The sequence below is a fragment of the Xenopus tropicalis genome, chromosome 7 (assembly GCF_000004195.4).
Source record: "Xenopus tropicalis strain Nigerian chromosome 7, UCB_Xtro_10.0, whole genome shotgun sequence".
Taxonomy (NCBI): Eukaryota; Metazoa; Chordata; class Amphibia; order Anura; family Pipidae; genus Xenopus; species Xenopus tropicalis.
The window spans coordinates 20,915,427-20,936,757 of NC_030683.2; the positions used below are offsets into that span (position 1 = coordinate 20,915,427).

The window sequence follows — 21,331 nt, forward strand, 5'->3', positions numbered from 1 at the left end:
GATTTATCCGATACAAATGCACATTATGTGGTTACTTTCCTTTAATAAAATAGCGGACACAGTGGATTTGTTGCAGAACAGCCCATAAACATTTATTTAATAATAAATTACAAAAAAAAAAAAAAATCCAATTTCAACTGGCTTTAAAAAAAATTGCATTTCTCTGCAACGTTGCATAACTGGAGTCCTACTAAATCGGCCGGTTATTTGTTCATTTTTAATCCCAGTAAAACATTTTGGAGAAAAACTTATAAACCGAAAGTCTTTTTTTTTTGCTATTTTCATGTTATATTTGATTATCTTTGGAATTTTATGCCATAACTTCACATTGAATTCATTTCTGTTTTTCACATTGCATTTGAGGGGGGAAGTTCCCCTTTACATTAAACTTTAGTCTGTTATAGACTGACCTGCTCCAAGCAACCTGCCCATTGGCCATCGTTATGTATTTTGTATGGGTTTTTGGTTTATTAACTTTCTTGTTCCGCCTATTTCTAGAACAGGAACATTTTCAATGCGATTCTTTTTTTTTATTGCTTATTTTTACATTCAGTCCCTCTACTATTCATCTGGCATTCTGATTTTAAAACCACTCCCTGGTTGCTAGGTATTTATTCCCTAGCAACCAGGTAACCATTTAAATCCCAAGTCTGAGAGCTGCAAAACAACAAAACCAAATCGTTCAAAAACTACAAAACATGGTGACCAGATGAAAATTGTCTTGGAATTACGCAATCTACACAATAACAAAAGCAGAATTGAAGGGGGAACAACTTCTCAGTTACTCAGATTAAAGGCTAAATATACCCTTATAAAATAGATGAATCTCCCATAACATGGCCCAGGTTTATTTTCAGCTGTTATTCAGAACATATTCCTTCCTTAATGGCTTTATCTTCCCTGCATGGCCATAAGGAGTGTAGCTGAACTGTAAAAAAAATGCTTTGGCTGCTCAAAACAATATGGCAGCTCCTGTTTATCGGTTAGAAGCCGAAGGGCTTATTTACTAAAAACAGATGCTAGATTGCACCAGAGCAACCAATCAACATATAGTCTTCTAAGGCTAATACCAGACGAGGAGTAGGGCGGATATTTTCGGCAAGCAGAAAAACGCTTGCCGAAAATTCCGCCCTACGCCTCCTACTTGTGCCTGCACCCGAATGAACAGACACATGTAGGAGGCGTAGGGCGGTATTTTCTGCCCTACGCCTCATCTGGCATTAGCCTAAAGCTACAAAAAAAAAAAAGCTAAGGTTTGATTGGTTCCTGTGGGCTATGACTCATGGGAACTCATGGGGCAGAACTTTGCCCCAAAACTTTATAGATCTGAGGTCCACCATGCGTCATATGGGGTACTTTCCATTTTACATCTAAAAGGCAGTGACGGACAAAATACCCCATGTACCATAGTCATGTACGTAAATCCATTACTGTAAGTCAGCACCTATATTAGTAAATAAGCCCCGGAATGTTTTGTGTACAAAGAATACCAGGTCTTCACTCATAAGGCTCCTTTACTTGCATAGGTGCTAAACTGTACCTAGTGTATCCACCGACAGCAACCAATGAGCATATAGTTCTGACCAGTATGAAAGCTAAGCTTTGATTGGTTGTAATGAGTAAATGCACCGGGGCAATCTAGTAATTATATTTTAGTAAATCCAGACCTTTGTTTTCTGTTTAGGGATATAGATAAACCTTGCTGACGCGGGTATATTTTTCCTCTAGCGCAGATTAACCGTTCTTGGGATAAAAAGAAATAAAACACCTTTTTGTCATCTTGGTAAAAAATATAAACTTCAGTTTTTTTTGTTGTATAACCTAGAGTTACAATCACTATTAAACCAAGTTAAAGAACCGCAGTTACCACGGGACCTACTATAAAATTTGGCAAAAATCTCAGAAAACAAACGAAATGTGAGCGGGAGAATAAGCGAAGGTGCGTTTGGATGATTTCTCTCTGAATCGTTAGCACTTGTAAGAGCCCTACGGCGAGAATCCTATTGCAGTCGTATCCACGGATTAAATACTTCCGTCGTGTGTGGCAGCTTTAGTCCGTTACCTGTACACTAAGCAGCAGCAAGAGGGGGTTTTATAGGTTTTTAACAAAAAGTAGATTTCCTTTCAGTAATAAATAAGAGTTTGTTCCTCGATTGGAAATGGAATCGAGAGGGGTTTGGTAGTCGTGGATGACGTCTCTGTGAGTTCCTCGTGTCAGTTTGGTACAACAAGGGCGGCGCGGCGGTCAGGTGACAGTTGGCAGGGTGCCTCGTCTTCCTCTCAAGGATGTACCATGGCAGGAGTCTCCAGTGGGACTTGTCAGGATGTTTTTAGGAGGAGGGAGCAGCTGTGGGTTCTCACCATATCTAGGGGAACACAAAAATAATGGAGGTTAATGATGTTTCTATACCACATGTATATAATATCCAACGTATTTTGTAAAGCCAACCTATCAGAACAGAGTCCTTTAAATGGCCAAGATCGGGATTAGCCAGGTCACCAAACAAGCAAACCTAAATCTTTCCACTGACACTGGGCTTATCCAACCTCTAGCCCAAAAGCCCACAATCAAATGTGGCCACTGCCATACACAACATACACCATAGGTTAGTTAAAGTGGCCATACATGTTACAATTAGGATCTTTCCTGCAACTAATGTACCCTCCACTAACGTTCAGGGCTGAATCGTCAGATACGGAGGCAGAAAAAATAGAAATTCTACCCCTATCTAATGATCCATCCCTAAATGCTTGCTTTGGCTCAGGCGCCTTCAACGGCACTCGACCAAAATTTTTTGTCATGCCCAATCGACAAAATCAACCCAATATCTAAGGTTTCTGCAATATCAGTTGTCTCGTCAATCCACCATACACACACTGAATATCGTACAAAACCCTGTTTAACCTTGATAAGGGATATCTATTGGAAATATAGAGATCACAAGGGAAAGGATGCTGCCACATTGAGGGATGTCTATCCTGATTGGATAACTGGCATGGACTGATGATGAATTAAGACTACTTAGTAGCACTCCATTCCTCAAACTCTCCAATCAGGCAGTTTAATGGAAACAGACATTGGGGTGGAAGGCTGGACAAACAGGCTCTGGACAAGAAGAAAACAACAGGCAACTTGCCAAATGGCTTGCACACTGCTGACTCTGTCAAGTATGTTAACAACAAGCATCACCATGGTACTTTACAATAGGGGTGCAGTTTGGACACCATATTCTATAAGGACAACTTACCTCCTTGGTAACAACCATATCTACACTGCAACCAGTACAATCAGTCCTTGTGGAACTAAACTATAGCCCATGGCTACACCCAGCGACCAGGACTCATTCAAGCTTAAACTGAGACTGAAATTCTGAGCCAATATACAAACTAATTAAGTAATTAGTAATAGTCTCGTCCCTATATTTGGCCAAAGTTACTCTATGTACCAGAATCATCTTCCTTAGCCTGACTTAAGGTGGCCATACACGTGAAGATCCGCTTGCTTGGTGAGGTCGCCAAGCGAGCACATCTTCTCCCGAAAATGTAAGTTAATTTGATCATTTGGCCATACACGGGCCATTTGTAGCTGTCGATATCCCTTGGACCGATTCGGCGGCTTATCGGCCCGTGTAGGGGCAGGAAAGAGGACCATGCCTGACCGATATCTGGCCTGAAATTGGGCAGATATCGATTGGGCAGGTTAAAAGATTTAGTTGGATCGAGGACCGCATCGGCTCATTGATGCGGTCCCTGAACCGACTGCCCCAAGGGACCGATATCGGCAGCTACAAATCGGCCCGTGTATGGGTGGCCATACATGGGCCGATTGTAGCTTCCGATATCAGTCCCTTGGACTGATTCAGCAGCTTAGCGGCCCATGTAGGGGCAGGAACGAGGGGCCTGCCCGACTGACATCTGGCCTGAAATTGGCCTGATATCGATCGGGTAGGTTAAAAGATTTAGTCGGATCGACTGCCCCATTGCTGCCGTTATAATTCTATTGTTTGGCCCCAGGGCCAAAAAGATTGAATTAGCCTACATTTTCCCTGATATCGCCCACCTGTAGGTGCCACCTTTATACTCTCACATACACATGTCAGCAATACCTTGGCTATACAATCTAGGCAGCTACAAGGGAAGATTTTCAGACCAATTTGGCAGCTTCTGCCCGTGTATGGGGACCTCTGATGGGCCTACCCGACAGATATCTGGAGGAAAACCGGGCAGATGCCGAGCAAGCAGGTATGATTTTCCCGTTGAACGGAGGACTGCATCGGCCTGTCGATGGCTTGTATTCCTGTCATTGTAATCCAATCATTGCGGCCCTGGGGCCAAAAGATCAGATTAGGCAGATATTGCTCACGTTAGGGGGCAATATTGGGGAAAAGATCTCAGTGGACCCCATACAGTATAGAGCTTAATATGCACCAGAGACACTCAAGCAGGGCCTTCTGGAAACTGGACACACCCTGGCTAATTATGTTTTTTGGCCAAACTGGGCCAAAACTCCACATCTTTCCAGCCAGAATGGCTGCATTTTCCACCAGCACTACCTCTGACGGTTTGCCCAGCCAATATTCGCAATGATTTATCATTATTAAAGCTTGTTTTACTGGGGACTATAAAGGCAGCTTATGATAGAGAGGTTATGCTGAGAACGCCAGTAACCATGTCTCCCAATGTGCCACACCTCGCTGGCACGCTGCCTTTCCCACGTCACTCTGCATAATTAGCTACGGGAGACTGATTAACAGATCAGCTGAGGATTACGTAGCCATCCACTAACGCCGCACCTTCATGCGTTGGAACGCTCCCTGTTCTGCCGGACAGCAGACATTTTGTCAGGAACATTTTACTGGAAAATATACACACACTTTAATTTGCTTTAACTTACCCTAAAAGTAAGATAGAAAAGAAACACATTCCCATCATATTTGGGCGATGCCATTTCATTGACTTCATCAGTGGCATCCTCCACTAGCATCATTGCTGCAAAGAATCTACAATCACAGCAAGTCTGGACTGGGATACAAAATAGTTCCTGGCATTTCAAATACACAGAGACCCAAACAGCCCCCTATAGACCCAATAAATAGTGAGTGTATATGGCATCTTACAGCAGCCCCTCTGGCATTTGCCAGAATCCACAGATTGCCAGTCTGGGCCTGAATCACACAAAGAAGCACAAAACCTGCCCCTGGATGGCTAGAATGCCCATTGCCAATAGAGGAGGCACCTAATTATACTCCTAGCCGAAGCCACTACTACTTGGGGCCCCATCTAGATTAAGCTGACCATACACGTTAAGATTTGCTCATCTGGCGAGGTCACCAAATGAGTGACTCTTTCCCCCCAATATGCCCACCCAACGTGGCTGATATCCGAGTGATCCGATCATTTTCCCTCGGGTTAAAGGATGACGGGAATGGGAGTCGTCGGAGAGAGTAACACATCAATGAGCCTATGCAGTTTCTGATCGGACACAAAAATCAAACATTGCTGATTGACATCTGACTGATTGACATCAGTTATCAGTCAGGTGGGTCCTTCAGGGGGTCCCCACACATAGGCAGATAAGCTGCCAAATTGGTCTGAAGGATTCAAATCGGCTTCTTAAAACTGCCCGTGTATAGCCACCTTAAGTCAGAGGCTTACCGCACTGTGGATAACCTGCCCAACCAGTATCAGGATCTAAACTGGCCAGATATCTAACTGGTTAAGGTGGCCATACCAATGCCAATACGCTCATCCGGTGGCATACCCACCTACGGAGTATAATTGGGGGGCAATTTATTGGATCAACTGATTTGGTCCAGCTCACAGACAGGCAAGTTGGCCACAGATCTACCTGTTGGGTGACCACACCAAGTAAGCAGATCTTTATGTGTATACCCAACTACAACCTGAATTTAACTTCACAGTTGCCCAGCAGTGTCTAAGCCTTGCCCCACTGAGGGCTACTGGCCAACAAGTTGTAGTGACAGCAGGAAAATGTTCCACTGACAGTTAAGTCGCCAAAAATACAGGTAAGTAATACTCCCTATGAGTTTCTCAGACAAAGCACAAAGACATAAGTACAATATGTAGCCATAACACACACAGTACAATACGTAGCAATAAGACACACAGTACAATACGAAGCCATAAGACACAATACGATACGTAGCCATAAGACACACTATATTGCGCAAGACTAGGCAATTATTCTGCCCCAGGCAGCCGACCTGTTCAATTTTCTGCTTTAAACTGGCAAAGACTGTATAGAATGGAGCTGTGGGGTATCCAGGGCTAATGATCAGTGACATCTGCTGTAAATTGAAGCCTGGATCCTAGAACAAGTGACAGGGAAATAAGAGGAAGATTTAATGGAGCTTACACCGCACGTCCCAACACCCAAAATACTCTCCCCTGATGAGCACACAGGGGGCCCAACTGAAAACACATCTGTACAGGCAGAGATGGGAAGCTCTAAGCCAAATCATATTCCAGTTATTTATTCAGTACAACATCTGATTAGAGGCATTAAATCAGGGATAGATGGAGAGATAGGAAGGAGGAGAAGGGGGGGAGACACATCAGTGCCGAGCAACACACGAGTGATTGATGACAGCGCCATTAAACCACTGGGGAGTGCGCAAGGCCGCAATCAATATTAAGAAAGAACATAATTAGACAGCCTAATCAGGAACGGAGGAGGCACTCAACATTACCACTGAGAGCCCAGGGAAGATCATTTCCCTCCCCCAACGGAGTTAACCCCATAGTTAAAAGCAGATCATCGGAACACTCAGGCACGTTGGATGGATCTGTGACGCAAAAAGGCCGGGGAGGTTGGAGAACAGGAATGAACCCAAGAAAGACAGAGAATATCAGAACAACAGATGCACAGAATCCATTAGTGTGCTGCATTCGGGTGTCCAGGGCTTTTAAATCCCACATTAGGTTTAACATTTGATTTTAATGAAATGGGAAATTAGACTGAATTGCGATCTTGCTTAAAGTGCCAGTATTCTGCCAAATCGTGGGTTTGGGGAGTCCCTAATCAGAACTGTAGCTTAAAAGCAGAAATAGCCGGTTTTGACTGGACATTATTGAAAATGAAACATTTTTGCCATGGAAGTCCTTCTATAGGATCCTTCCATTTAAGAGAAGAGTCCAAGCCCTCATCCTTCCCAAAAATGTCGTTAAGGATTGAAAAACAAAGGCTGGCACCACATGGCATTTCATGGGAGCCAAGACCTTCCAGCGAGCCAAAGACATTCAACCGGCAATTAAGGCCAGGTGTTGTAGGAAGGCACAGCTATCAACACGATGCCATGGAACCAGCCATAACCATCTCCAGCTTCTTCTGAACTAAATGAGATGTAGAGGAAACCCAATATCCACTGTGAAATGCACTAGGTTGCATGGAAGCAAGAGCTCCATAACAGACCAATGTAGCCTCTATCTATGCATATAGCACACACACACATTATAATATATTTATATATACATACATACATACATACATACACATAAAGCCAAAGTACAAATTATGATCTTTGATGAAATAAGAATGACATTTTCTATTAAGCCCCGGGTAAAAGAATTATTTTATAAAAGATTTTTGTATTGATCCATTCAAGTTATTGATTTATTCTAAACAAGCAAATAAATCAATACAGAAGCCACAAAACACTGGCCACAAAGTAACTGTCAATTATTCCATACTCCTCCTTTGCAAGACGTCGGCAGAGCCAAATTACATGGCTGTTGTGTAAAACAAATGGGCTGCTGGATACAATTTAGACATAAATATATTCAGGAGCTGCTGTATGCGACTGATCACACAGGAGCCCTATAGCAGTCTCATCCCACCTGCACAGGGCAGTACTGGCCTTAAGCCCTTAAGGGGTTAAACCCAAGTACATTTAAATGAAAGCTACTTGTTTTATTACATTTACGGAAAAGGAAGGGGGAATGGGGTCCCCTACACACCTGCCGTAACACGAGTCCTGTTGAAAGGCTACACACACAGCAGAAGGCTATTAAGAGCCATTAAGGCTGGGGGCGTAACAGATTGATATTGCTTGTTGAAGGCAGTCAACAAAGATTACATATAATTACATGTTAAGCCCTGGAAGGTTGCAGTATGAATGTGGCCATAGCCTTCCTAGGAAAGGGATAATACCACTCATTTATTATAGGGCTGCTATATAAGTCATTTATATTTCTCTTTGTATGTTTGATGAATGGAAATATTAAGAGGTAACTATATGTTTTGCCCCCTCAGTTTCTATAACAGTGTTCCTGGCTCAGCTTGTTATTGCCTTGACTGGGCTGCCATTGTTTCTGGGCTGGCCAGGTCCAGAAGAAAGTGGGGCCTAGTTGTATGGGGAGCAGGGGCATAAAATAATATCACTCCTGCTCTGTGCCCTCAGCGAAAAGAACCACCACATTTCTTTTCTTCTATTCAGTATCCATGATCTTCCGTACCAGATTTCCTTCTCTCAAAAAATCCTTCATGGCACGGGATGTCTACTCAGTTTGCTCCTCTATCCTCTCTCCCCCTGCCCTCTCTGCTCTAATCTGCCTGGAAGTCAGACCAAGTTAAAATGGCAGCTGCTATTTTAAACATACAGAGGAGTTTCTATGGCTGTTTACTCGGGTATGGTAAAGCAATCTGCAGAATAAACATAGTGTTCTACCTTGCACTATTGTGACTAACCTATTGGCAATAAAATGCCCGAGTAGCTTTCCTTCTCTTTTAAAGATGAGCTTCAAGGACAAGTTAGAATATAAAAAGGTATTCTGCCCAATGTGTCCTTTACGCTAAGCCCTGCCTAACACTTTGGGAACTAAGTGGGGCAGATACACATATAAGAATTTTTAGTGATTTGATGATTAATGAATCAAATGAAATGACTAAGCATAAAAGTACACAATGTTCCGTGACTCAGCCCCGAGTCAGCAGTTTCATTTGGAGTAGAAAAAGGGATGTGATGCAAAGTTAACATGTAATCTCATTACCCAGCAAGCGCTTACTTAACCCTTTTAGTGCCATAGATCCATCTGTACCAGTGCCAAGAATTTTATAATATCGGTTTTCCTTAATGATCATTATGTGCCATGCTGCATGGTTATTGCCAACACAGGGCATGACGAGACTCTGCCGGCACACAGGGGGCACATTATCACCACTTACTACTGAGATGGGGGGCGTCTAACCAATTTGCTAATTGGCAACGTAATTGTAACGTGTATGGCCACCTTTAAAGGGGTTGTTCACCTTTGAGTTAACTTTTAGAATGACATAGAGAGTAATATTCTGAAGCAATTTGCAATTGGTCTTCATTTTTTTTATTATTTGTGATTTTTGAATTATTTAGCTATTTGTTCAGCAGCTCTCCCATTTGGAATTGCAGCAACTATTTGGTTGCTAGGGTCCAAATTACCTTAGCAACCAGGGAGTGGTTTAAATTAGAGACTGGTATATGAATAGAAGAGGAGCACAATATGAAAATTAAGATTAATAACAATATAACAGAGCAATCGTTTTTTGGCTGCCAGGGTCAGTGACCCCTATTTAAAAGCTGCAAACAGAAAGCGGAAAATAATTCAAAAACTATAAAAAAAAATAAATAATAAAGACCAATTGAAAAGTTACTTAGAATGGGCCATTCTATAACATACTAAAGGTTAACCACACCTTTAACACTAACACTAACACCCCCCAATAAATAAGAATTCCCTTAAGGTCCCCATACACGGGACGATTCTAGCTGCCGATATCGGTCCCTTAGACCAATTCGGCCAGATCTTGATCAGGCAGGTTAGAAAATCTAGTCGGATCAGGGACCACATCGGCTCGTTGATGCGGTCCCGGACCGACTTCGCCTATGCCCGTCATTATAATTCGATCGTTTAGTCCCAGGGCCAAACGATCGAATTACCCTGGATTCTCCCCATATCGCCCACCCGTGGGTGGGGATATTGGGAGAAGATCCACTCGCTTGGTGACATTGCCAAGCGAGCGGATCTGAAGGTGTATGGGCACCTTTACCCTTTAAGACAATGATGCAATTTCTAGTTCACATGTGAGAAACAAAATTGGTGTTGCCCAGAGCATCATGGTAATGGTGTTTAAACCACACGGGGGGGGGGGGGGGTAAAATATGCTGCGGGCTACTGGCTGAAAAAAAATTCTAATTACTACACATTAAATGTTATATCTAATTAAAAGGATTCAATCAATCTGCAAATTACAGCCCACTTCCCTATCTGTTACAGTCAAAAGTGTCCCCTTTGTGGCAGTGGTTCTCAACCTTCCTAATGTTGTGGTGACCCCCAACCATAAAATTATTCCCAAGACCAGCGGAAATATGTGTTTTCCAATGGTCTTAGGCAACCCTCAAAGGGGTCCCGACCCACAGGTTGAGAACCGCTGCTTGTCGGAACCTGCTATGAAAAATGCAGAGTTTTGAAGCGGAGTTGACAGGCACCATCTTGTAGCACTTTGGATAGGGACACTAAAAGTGGCCATACACAGGGGTCCCTCTGACAGGCCGACCCAAGTGAAATCTGGTCAAAAATGTTGATGGAGCAGGTTAGATTTTTCGCCTGCATAGCGACAATTCTGATTTGCTCACTGGCCTGAGGGCTGATCAGTCTGATATTGCCCCCATTAAGGTGGGCATAGTGGTGAAAGATCTGCTTCCTAATAGAAGCCCTCCTTCAGCAGTAGAACAGTGGACCTATAGCCCATAAGAGTGGTTTTTCTTTTAACATCTTACGTGTTGGAGAAGCAGGTTGAGCTTCCTTAATCACATGATCCCATTTGATTCCGCCTGTTGTACCCACGAGCGCTGCAGGAGTCGCCTCATCTATCTCTGACGTGCTTTTAAATCAATTATTCTGCTGACGTCAGGGTACTAGAGTCGACTCACAAGCTGTCTTTCTTTGGTCTCCAGGCAGAACCAACAAGAATATCCATCGTGTTAAACTACAACTCCCAGTATGGCCCTTACAGCCTTTAGCTGTCGGTTACACAAGCACTGCAGGCACAGATAGTAGGGGCCTTCATAGTGGCATTCATTGAAGACTGCATTCCATGGGAATATTTATTCAAAAGGGAAAAGAAATGCAGCACTGAAGCCCACGGGCAGGTGTGGGTTTGGGTACACAGGTAGCCAACCTAAACAGCTGCCCTACACATGCACCCCAGGACAGAGCTTAATGGGGGATAAATTCCATAGTAGCCCGTGTGTGTGTGTGTGTGTGTGTGTGTGTGTGTGTGGGGGGGGGGGGGGTTCAGGGAAATACTAGGAACCCTACTTGCACAACAGATTGCCAAGCTGTGTCCCTAGATTCCAGGGCAACCAGACACAGCAATTCTGTTGCTAAGGCAGTTACCCACCTAGACGATCCAGAAGTCTAGGATTTAACATTCTTCAAGCACAATAGTAGGTCTACCTATCTAGTATTAACAGAAATGTTTACTTTGGTGGCTGAATTCCTGAGTTTTATTGTCTGCTTGCTTGTCGGCCCAGTAATTGCATGGATCTTATCAGTGGGATCCCACCCTTCATCTCCACCTTTTTGACTTGAGCTTTAAGCTGGCCATACACGCTCCGATACTATTGTAAAAAACCTTGTTTCGTACTGTATTATGGTGGATCGACAAGGCGACTGATATTGCAAAGGCTGTCGATCGGGCGCTGTTGCAAAATCTGCATTTAGGGCTGAATCGGCAGGTGGAGGTAGAATCCCTATTATTTCTACCTCCATATCGGACGATTCAGCCCTAAACAGTAGCAGGACGGATTGCTATTGCTACGTGTATGGCCATGTATGGACAGATTTAAGCTGCCGATTTGGGTCCTTCAACCAATTCGGCAATTTATCTGCCCGTGTATGGCCAGATTTCGAGATCAGGCAAGTTTGATTTTCCCATCAGATTGGGAAAAGTATTGGCTCGTTGATGCTGTCCTCACTTTGACAGATCCTATTCCCATCGTCATAATTCACTCATTTGGCCTGAGAGCAAACAATCGAATTCCCCCGATACTGCCCACCTTAGGTGGCGAGGTCACCAAACTAGCTTTTGTATGGCTTTATAGGTGACCATACACTGTAAGATTCACTTGTTTGGTGAGGTTGCCCCCTAAGTTTTTCAGCCAGATATCAGAGGGGTAGGGCCTGGGGGGTCCCTGTACATTGGCAGACAAGCTGCTGAATCAGTCTGAAGGACCCTAATCGGCAGCTTGAGTCTGACCACAAATGGCTGCCTAAAGGCAGAATAGTAAGGCACTAAATGTAGGGTTGGTTGAACTCACATTTGAGTGGGGCTTCTTCCCATATTGAATTTACATGACAGATAGTTCTGTTTGGATAAGACCCACAGCTGATGGTTCTGCACAGACACTGCCACACATGTGCTCCAATGGTTGGTGGAAGACCAGATGCTTGGTTGGGCCCATTCTGCCCATCATTTGTTTGGCAAATCAGGCAAGAATAAGCTTGAATGGCAACTGGGCCAAAACAAGCAAATATACACAATGTGAACAAAAGTATGTGGACACTCCTAATTATTGGAACTGTCACTACTACATGAAAATTGTTCAATAAGCCTAGGCGTGGCACTCTGTATAAGAAGTATTATACAATTTTCATGTAGTAGTGACAGTAACATAACATGGCAGTGACATAACTTCGTTAAAAGCACCTAAAATATTAGAACCCAGCACGATTGCGTCAACCTGGTAAGAATTTTACAGGCCTGGAGAGGGACTTGACCTCAGCCCAATGGAACACTTCTTCCTCATATGGGTATACAACATTGTGTGAGTACTAGAAGGCACCGGAACAGTTCCAGAGTTGGGCAGCTGGTATGAGTGATCCCTCTGAACAATTAGGCAGAACAATTACCTTAACCCTATAAGTGCAAGAAAGCCTGTAGGGGGGTGAGAGAACAGCGATAAGTCATTGTTCTGCTGAAGGCAGGCTGCTACAAGTCAGAGCTGGCTGATATGTCCTTCCTTCCTTTCAAATGGTTAAACCTTCACCCACCCCAGTCTGTGTTACTACAAGATTCAAAAGATTTGCTTTTGAATAAGTGCATCAGTAAAGGCAATTATCAAATCACACAAGGACTAGGCGTGGATTGATAAGGCCGCCACCCCAGGCCCATACACGTGCAATGCCAATAAGCTGAAACTTCACTGGAAGCTTCACAAATGGCGGCCAAATTCGACCTATGTGTGGCCACTCCAGCTCAGAAAAAGTTTCATTAATGTATTAATTTTGTTCTTTACTTATTCCATTCTCATATATTCCCCTTCAACTTAACTTTTAGTATAAAAGTGAAAAAATTTGCAATTGGTCTTCATTTTTTATTATTTGTGTGTTTTTTTTTAAAATTATTTAGCTTTTTATGTAGCAGCTCTCCAGTTTGGAATTTCAGCAGCTATCTGGTTGCTAGGGTCCAAATTACCCTAGCAACCAGGCTTTGATTAGAATGAGAGACTGGAATATTAATTGGTGACGGCGTGACTAGAAAGAAATAAAATTGAAGCCTCATACAGCAATATCCTTTTGGCTTCCGGCGTCAGTGAGCCCTATTTGAAAGCAGAAAACGGGCAGAAGGCGGCGGCAATTAATTTAAAAACTATAGAAAAAAGAAACCAATTGAAAAGCTGCTTAGAATTAGCCATTCTATAACATACTAAAAGATGTCATTAAAGGGGTTGTTCACCTTCAAGCCTCCTTTCTGCCGAGTTATGTAAAATTATGAGTGGGGGGGGGGGGGGGTCACACATGGAAAAGGCACAGTGCTTGCAGTCATCACACTGACCTGCTCTTATGAAACGGACTTGTTTTTCGGAGGTCTGTTGCCATAACAAGGTCTTAGCGGTCACTGTGCAGCCCTAAAGCCTTTATAGGAATACAGCTCCCAACATCCCCCAACAGACCGGGCCTTCAAAACCAAACAGCCCATAAAGTTTCCGATGTACTCAGTTAGGTAAGCTTCCTCAGTTTGGCCAATATGGCTACGTACTATAAGTAGTCCACACTGCAGCTTTAAAGCTCTACAATTACAGACAAAAGACTACTATGGCTGTAGGGCCACAGATACTGCAATAAGAATGTGTCCCTAGTAAGCACATTTATCATAAAGAAAGTTCACCATACAAATAACCTTGAAAGGAAAAGCAAAGTCACAATCACTCGGGGGTTCCAAAAGTTAGGCACCACATTCCGGTGCTTAGAAGAAAAATGCCCCAAGCCCAGGGTTCCTCTTAGCAATCACCGCGGAGTGATCCTGTTCTTCTGCTGCTTCTTTTCTTTATTCAGAATCCCGTGGCTGACACACGCGCAGTAGAGTGAATAAGCCAGTTTTGTTGTTAAAGTTTGGTCTTTTCACTTTACTGCACGTGCGCCCTTGCACAGGGACAAGTAGGAAGAGGATTGCTTTGCTGTGCTTGCACAGCAAAGCAATCCTCTTCCTACTTGTCCCTGTGCAAGGGCGCACGTGCAGTAAAGTGAAAAGACCAAACTTTAACAACAAAACTGGCTTATTCACTCTACTGCGCGTGTGTCAGCCACGGGATTCTGAATAAAGAAAAGAAGCAGCAGAAGAACAGGATCACTCCGCGGTGATTGCTAAGAGGAACCCTGGGCTTGGGGCATTTTTCTTCTAAGCACCGGAATGTGGTGCCTAACTTTTGGAACCCCCGAGTGATTGTGACTTTGCTTTTCCTTTCAAGGTTATTTGTATGGTGAACTTTCTTTATGATAAATGTGCTTACTAGGGACACATTCTTATTGCACCCGTAGGTGGGGATATTGGGAGCGGATTGGGAGCAGATCTTAACGTGTATGGCCACCTTAACTTTTGGCACACCCAAGTGATTTCTGACTTTCCTTCTCCTTTAATATGATGTAGAAAAAGCAATTCTAAAAGGTGGCTGAACAGATCTGATCTAATAGTTTAGCTATACTTGCTGACTCTCCGGATATGTGTGCCACCTTACTGGCACTAAACTATTCATTATTATCCTGCTGAACATGTGGAAGGCTCATTGGCACAGGAAGCTAAAGACACCGGGCCAAACAAAACAAATAAAGCTATTTGGCCTTTCTGATTAACTCCATACTAAAACACTGTCCAAAACACCTCAAAGGGAAACTGTCCATGCCGGTATGGCTACCTCAGAGGAACACGGTCCATGCCGGTATGGCTACCTCAGAGGAACACGGTCCATGCCGGTATGGCTACCTCAGAGGAACACGGTCCATGCCGGTATGGCTACCTCAGAGGAACACGGTCCATGCCGGTATGGCTACCTCAGAGGAACCCTTTCCATGTCCGTATGGCTACCTCAGAGGAACACGGTCCATGTCCGTATGGCTACATCAGAGGACCATAGCATGGATACACACATTATTTTAAGCCCCAGAAAGAGCACACACTATGAATAACGAATAACGACAGGGTGATACATCCAAGCACAGCTGCTATTTACTCACCTGCTTCTGGTCCTAATGCTACGTTTCACATTGCGTTAACAGTTCCCTAATTTCTGGAGTCAGGTGATCAGTAGCTTTAGCAGCCTCGGCAATAGCTTTGCGGTACACTCCTTTCTTCTTGCGATTAAACCTTAGCTTGAAGAATTCAGAGAATGAGGAAAGTTTTGAAACAGATAAACTAGAAACCGTCGGAGAACCAAACCATGAAACGGTCGCCTCTTGCCACGATGGATCTCCGTCCGCTTTTTGATTGACATTAATGCTAAGAATTCTTGCAGGCCACCATGGAAACCCGTGAACCTTTCCCCATACTATATCCCCCACTGAAACGGTCTTTCCTTCTACATTAATGCAGTTCGAAACACTTTTACTGTGCAGCCTGACCGTGAGAGGTGGAACCGTTTTTTGTTCGTCTTTGGAAGACGACACAGAGAGGTCATCTCCAGGAAGAAGGTCGCAAAATTCCATGCCATTTAGTTCCAGGCAAGAGGATTTGGATTCATCTAAACTGTCATTGCTACATAAAGAAGCACTAGAAGAATCGGCTTTCCTTTTCCGGTAACCCCTAAGTAAATTTAGGTTGTGTCCTTCTCTGGTGTGCGGAAACCCCTTAAAGTCATCATCTTCCCCCGAACTCCCCAAGGAGACATCATGAAAGCTTCTTTCTCTGGAGTCATCCATATAAAAGGAAGAAGAATCTGTTTCAGACCCTCTGCTGTTTTGGTGATCATGGATCCCATCTATAAGCTCAGACTTATATACAGAAACACTCTGTCCGCCACTACCCCTTTGTGGTTTTAACCTGATTTTGGGAGGTGGCGCCTCCAAACTGGAATGCGAGGGTTTAGGTAACTTTAACTTTGGAATGGAAGCTAACTGGTTACTCGTTGACTTATCCACTAAGCGCCTGGGCGTATGATGTCTATCAACATCCTTTGGCATTTCTTGGTCCCTGCTTCCATTTTGTAAAGTCTGGTTTGGACAAAAAGGCTCAACAGAGCCATGGACACGTGATGGAATCTTAACCACTTCCCCTTTACCCTGTGGAGTACTGTATGAGATCTTTATAACCGGACTTCTGTGCACCAAGTCCTTAGGGGTACTCTGTTCATCTTTTTTGTCTTTCATAGTCTTTAGGTCTTCACAGTTAGGCTGAGATTTAGTTTTCTCTTTATCATCACCATTAAGCCTCCTACTATTTCTAGAGTCATTCTGTTTATCTTTATCGGACTCTTCGGAATTTATCCTACCATTTCTAGAGTCATTCTGTTTATCTTTATCAGACTCTTCGGAATTTAGTGTGTTTTTGCACTTCTCACAAAGGACTTGCCGCGGCCTTAGTCGAATGGTGCTCATTATGAGCCTCCCTGAGTCTCTATTTCTTGCCATTCGTCTTTTTGTCCTTTTAATAGTCCGTGGGGGTGGCTGCGGGACCCACTGATTGTAGGAGTGCCTCAGCCACAGAGGTGTAGGAAAGGGGGCACCTTCGAAGTAAGGAGGATAAGAAGGAGCGGTCCCTGGGGGTGGAAGGAGAGGAGGGCATTGATTGTTGCTTGGTACAGGTTGGCCAACATCTTGAAGAGCTGCTTCAGCCGGTGGATGTTCAACATCAGTAGGAGTAATATCCATAGGTGGTTCATCGTGCTTTGGAAATGGAGTAGGCGGCACACAGAACAACCCAGATCTAGAGGAATGAATAAGATAATGAAGATAATTTGCTCATTCCATACAAAGGAATAGGAATAACTGCAATGCATCAAATTATAAATGTTCCCTTTACATAACGGTGCCGCATTCACATTAAAGGCAGACGCAGCCACTGGTGCTGTTGGTTGGGGATTGCTCAAACACCATAGGGATCATTTCTGAGGGATTCCCACCTAATAACACAAGCATATGCCACTGGCAGTTTGTTTCCCATTCACATTAATGGGAATAGGGCACAGACCAGGGAGATTTGACTGTAAAATCCTGCTTTAGAGCAGAGGGTCAAAGCATCCCACGTGCTATTAACCTTCTACCACTTAAACTGGAGCAAATATTTCCCAAAAAACTGCCTACCAACACAGTGGGTCTGACAGTCAGCCCCGTGGGCCAATGACTGCATCATATTGGGGGCCTATGGAGACCAGTTGGGAGAGGACAGCACAATGTGATCCGTGCCAGATGGGATTTTCACACCTCCCGAGGGCCCCAAACAGGCAACTAAACTGTCGAATCCATCAAGAGGGACCGAGTCTGCATTTTTTATCAGATTGTGTATGGCCAGGGAGATAGCGCACACAGAGATTAGTCCCCAGCGATAAATCAGCTCTAGGACGGGTGACAAATCTCTCGAAAAAGCCTCACGATTTATTGTAGGTGACTAACCCCCCCCCCCCATGTGCCATGGCCCTAAAGGGTCCTGTTACCAAGGTCACCAAAGGAGCAGCTCTTTCCACTGATGTGCCTACCTAATGTGGGTGATATCGGCAGCTTTTAGTGGGCCATGTATGGCCAACACAATAGGACATTAGGGGGCCTATGTACACAAAGAAAACTGAATTTTATTTAGATGCATTCCAATATAATGGCCCATTTATAAACCGATAAAGTGTGAAATAATTGTCTGAAGTACACTGATTTAGAAAAACATCACTGCCTTATTTTTAGATTTTTTTAGAAAAGCCATCTTTCCCCATAAACAGCAACTAGGAAATTTCCCCAGGTTTTGGAACTTATAGACATTTTTCTTTTAATTGCAACATCGCCCAAAATGCTTTATAAATAGGCTGGAATGAACCCCACTGATTGAATGAGTGACTGGAGAAAATGTGAAATGAGAAAATGGCAATTTCAACAATGAAAGAAAAAAATGTCAGATTTTCCTAGAAGGGTGACTTATAAAATGAAGAGAGGGCCCAGGTCATTGTTGTGAGAGCAGCACATGAAAGAAGGGAGGGAAGAGAGAATTTGGAAGCGCCCCCCGGCCCCCTCCCCCTAATGACAGTGCAAGGCTTACAGTCATTAAAGCTGATTATAGCAAAGGCCTTGCCAGCTGCCCTTCCCTGTCCCTCTCCATTCCTAACAAAACATCACCTCCATGTTACCAGTCCCTCAGGCACACACAGCAATACCTGCACCTATACCAGCATCCAGTCTGAGCTTCAAAGAGTTAAAGCTGTTATTGCCAAGTGCAGAACGGTCTATTTATCCAGAATCCCCCCTATTCCCGTATATGGCAGCGGCTCACACCCGGCTGTGGGGGGAAACAGTCACAGTCCATTGCCCCACGATTTATATTGTTGCTGTAAACTGGAAAGTACATTTGATTTTGATGTGCAAACCCGACAGCAGTGCAGCTTAGTTCCCCTTTATTTCTAAAATACAACCCCATGTAGCTACAATTAGGGTGAAAACACACAGAGCTACTAGTAGCAGCTACAAAAATAGACAATGCTGATCATTTACTGATAATTGTCTCTATGTGTGTTTTAGCAGAGGCAATTCTCAGTATTGTCTATGGCAGGGGATTTTCTGGCGTTTAGTAGCTGCTACTAGTAGCCCAGTGTGTCTTCAACCTTTGGAATTCCAAGGCTTTTACACATGGCACCCATAGGGGGTCAAACTCTCTTCAGTCAATTAAGATATTGTACAACCCCCTAACGACCCAGTCTATTACTTGTATTAAAGGAACAGTAACACTAAAAAATGAAAGAGCTTTAAAGTAATAAAAATATAACGTACTGTTGCCCTGCACTGGTAAAACTGGTGTGTTTGCTACAGTAACACTACTATAATGTATATAATAAGCAGCCATTCAAGCTGGAAAAAAGGAGAAAAGGCACAGTTTACATAACAGATAACAGATAAGCTCTGTGGAATACAATAGTGTTTTATCTGTTATCTGCTATGTGCCTGTGCCTTTTCTCCTTTGAATGGCTGCCTCCATGGCTACATAGCAGCTTATTTATATAAATTATAGTAGACTTTCTGAAGTAAACACACAACTTTTACCAGTGCAGGGCAGCAGCACATTATATTTTAGTTACTTTTATACACTTTCATTTTTTGGTGTTACTGTTCCTTTAAAGGGATAAAACAGCACTATACTATGGATTAAAGGCAACATTTACTATGCAGACTGAATGCCTCTTTTAGAATCCAACTGTCATTTACTTGCTCTAAACCTCAGCCAGTTTGGGAAGCTGACATGCCTTCACATGCTGAACTACAACTCCCAGCACCTCTCCAAACCCTCTGGCTGCTGAAAGCTGCAGTTTAACATCATCCATTGAGCCCAATGTAGTCGGTGTCCAACAGCAGAGCGTGAGAAGCGCGGATTTATTTAGGGCCGGGTATGCTACACGGGATTATTTTTGGGACCTGGAAGCTGAGCACGATGCTTCTTTATCCGGACGCTTCCCGGGACTGATCAATCCCTGTATGCCCATGGGTAAAGTGTATATACGTCCTTTGAGTGCAAGCTGTTTGCCCACATGGCTGCTGGGAGATATAAATAGAAGCCGTGTATTGGCCCGCGTCTGTCACGGGAAGAAAGTTTAGGGGTTCTGCCCATCACCATAGATGTATTTATTTCGGGTTAAGGGGTTTGCGTTCTGCTTCTGGAAATCACTGCACATCACTGGGAGTTTTTAACCCCCTCCTGGCCCTATGATATAAGCCCAGAGGTGCTGCACAGGTTACCTGGCTACTTCAGTGCATAGTGGGGCTAAGAAAGTCCCAGCACCTTGGGGGTGCAATAGCCTCTTGCCCTTAATGTTTGCCCAGTGACATGTTGCCAGATCAGCTGGACAAATACTAAGGGCAAGAAGAGGCAACACACCTGCTGAACTACAACTCCCAGCACCCCTCCCTGGTAGCTCCCTGCGGCTGTTTAGGGATTATAGGTGCCATTGTGCACTGACACCCCAAGCCAAACTCCCATGCAGGGTGCTGGGGATCCTGCTGCGATAGTTTCCCTTACTTCTTGCTGCAGTCCAGCAGGATCCCGCTGTAGCGCTTCCCCCCGCAGCTCAGTGTCACCACCAGCGTGTCGTTTACCATCTGCTCCAGCAGGACCGGTACCAGGGAGCCGACCTGCAGCTCTGGCCCGGCCGCGGCCTCCATGCTCGCTTGGCTTTCCGGATGCCAGCTCCAGCGCCGGCCTTGTAACTCCCTCAGCGCAGGGTCCGGACCGCCGCACAGCGCCCCCTTCTTTCTCTCGTCCGCCTCAGCCGCCTCCGACTCCTCTCAGCTGCTCTGGGACAGCGCCGACGTCACGACGGGATTCCCCGCCCCTTCACTTATCGCTCCGCCCCCCGGTTCTCCTCCTCATTCTCGCTATTGTGGCGTCTCGGTAGGACAGACAAAGGGGGTCCGGGAACGGTTATCCCAATTATCCCAATGATACCGTCACAGTAATATCCCAGCCTATAGGCGGCCATCCTCAGTTGGTTTCTGTTTCAATATATTGTGCTTATGTATTGTGTCTGTATTGTGTCTGTATTGTTAAGTTTTGTGTTGTGTTCACTTCTTAGGGTTTGTGATATTTTTAAAATGTACTAAAATCTTGAGGCACTTGTAGGCTACAGTACTGTACAGAGAAACCATTAGGTTAGAGCCCCCCTTACATTATTCCCTGCCCCCCTTACATTATTCCCTGCCCCCCTTACAATATTCCCTGCCCCCCTTACATTATTCCCTGCCCCCCTTACAGTATTCCCTGCCCCCCTTACAGTATTCCCTGTCCCCCTTACAGTATTCCCTGCCCCCCTTACATTATTCCCTGTCCCCCTTACAGTATTCCCTGCCCCCTTACATTATTCCCTGTCCCCTTACATTA

General features: G+C 44.3%; 1 protein-coding gene across 1 annotated transcript; it reads right to left on the reverse strand.

Moving 5' to 3' along the window:
* Positions 1-264: 264 nt before the first annotated feature.
* Positions 265-20,822, reverse strand: pwwp2b (PWWP domain containing 2B). Its single transcript, XM_002937798.5, has 3 exons — positions 20,474-20,822; positions 15,508-17,191; positions 265-2,366 (listed from the first exon to the last, which is right to left on the reverse strand). The coding sequence occupies exons 1-2, from the start codon at positions 20,614-20,616 to the stop codon at positions 15,526-15,528; spliced, it is 1,809 nt and encodes a 602-aa protein (XP_002937844.2). The 5' UTR covers positions 20,617-20,822; the 3' UTR covers positions 265-2,366; positions 15,508-15,525.
* Positions 20,823-21,331: the final 509 nt, after the last annotated feature.

What these genes read in the sequence shown, in the direction of transcription:
- pwwp2b (XM_002937798.5), bottom strand. Translation starts at nt 20,616, where the DNA reads ATGGAGGCCGCGGCCGGGCCAGAGCTGCAGGTCGGCTCCCTGGTACCG. An exon ending in CTGCTGGACTGCAGCAAGAA is followed by an intron (nt 17,192 to 20,473) that starts GTAAGGGAAACT and finishes TCATTCCTCTAG; the next exon opens with ATCTGGGTTGTTCTGTGTGC.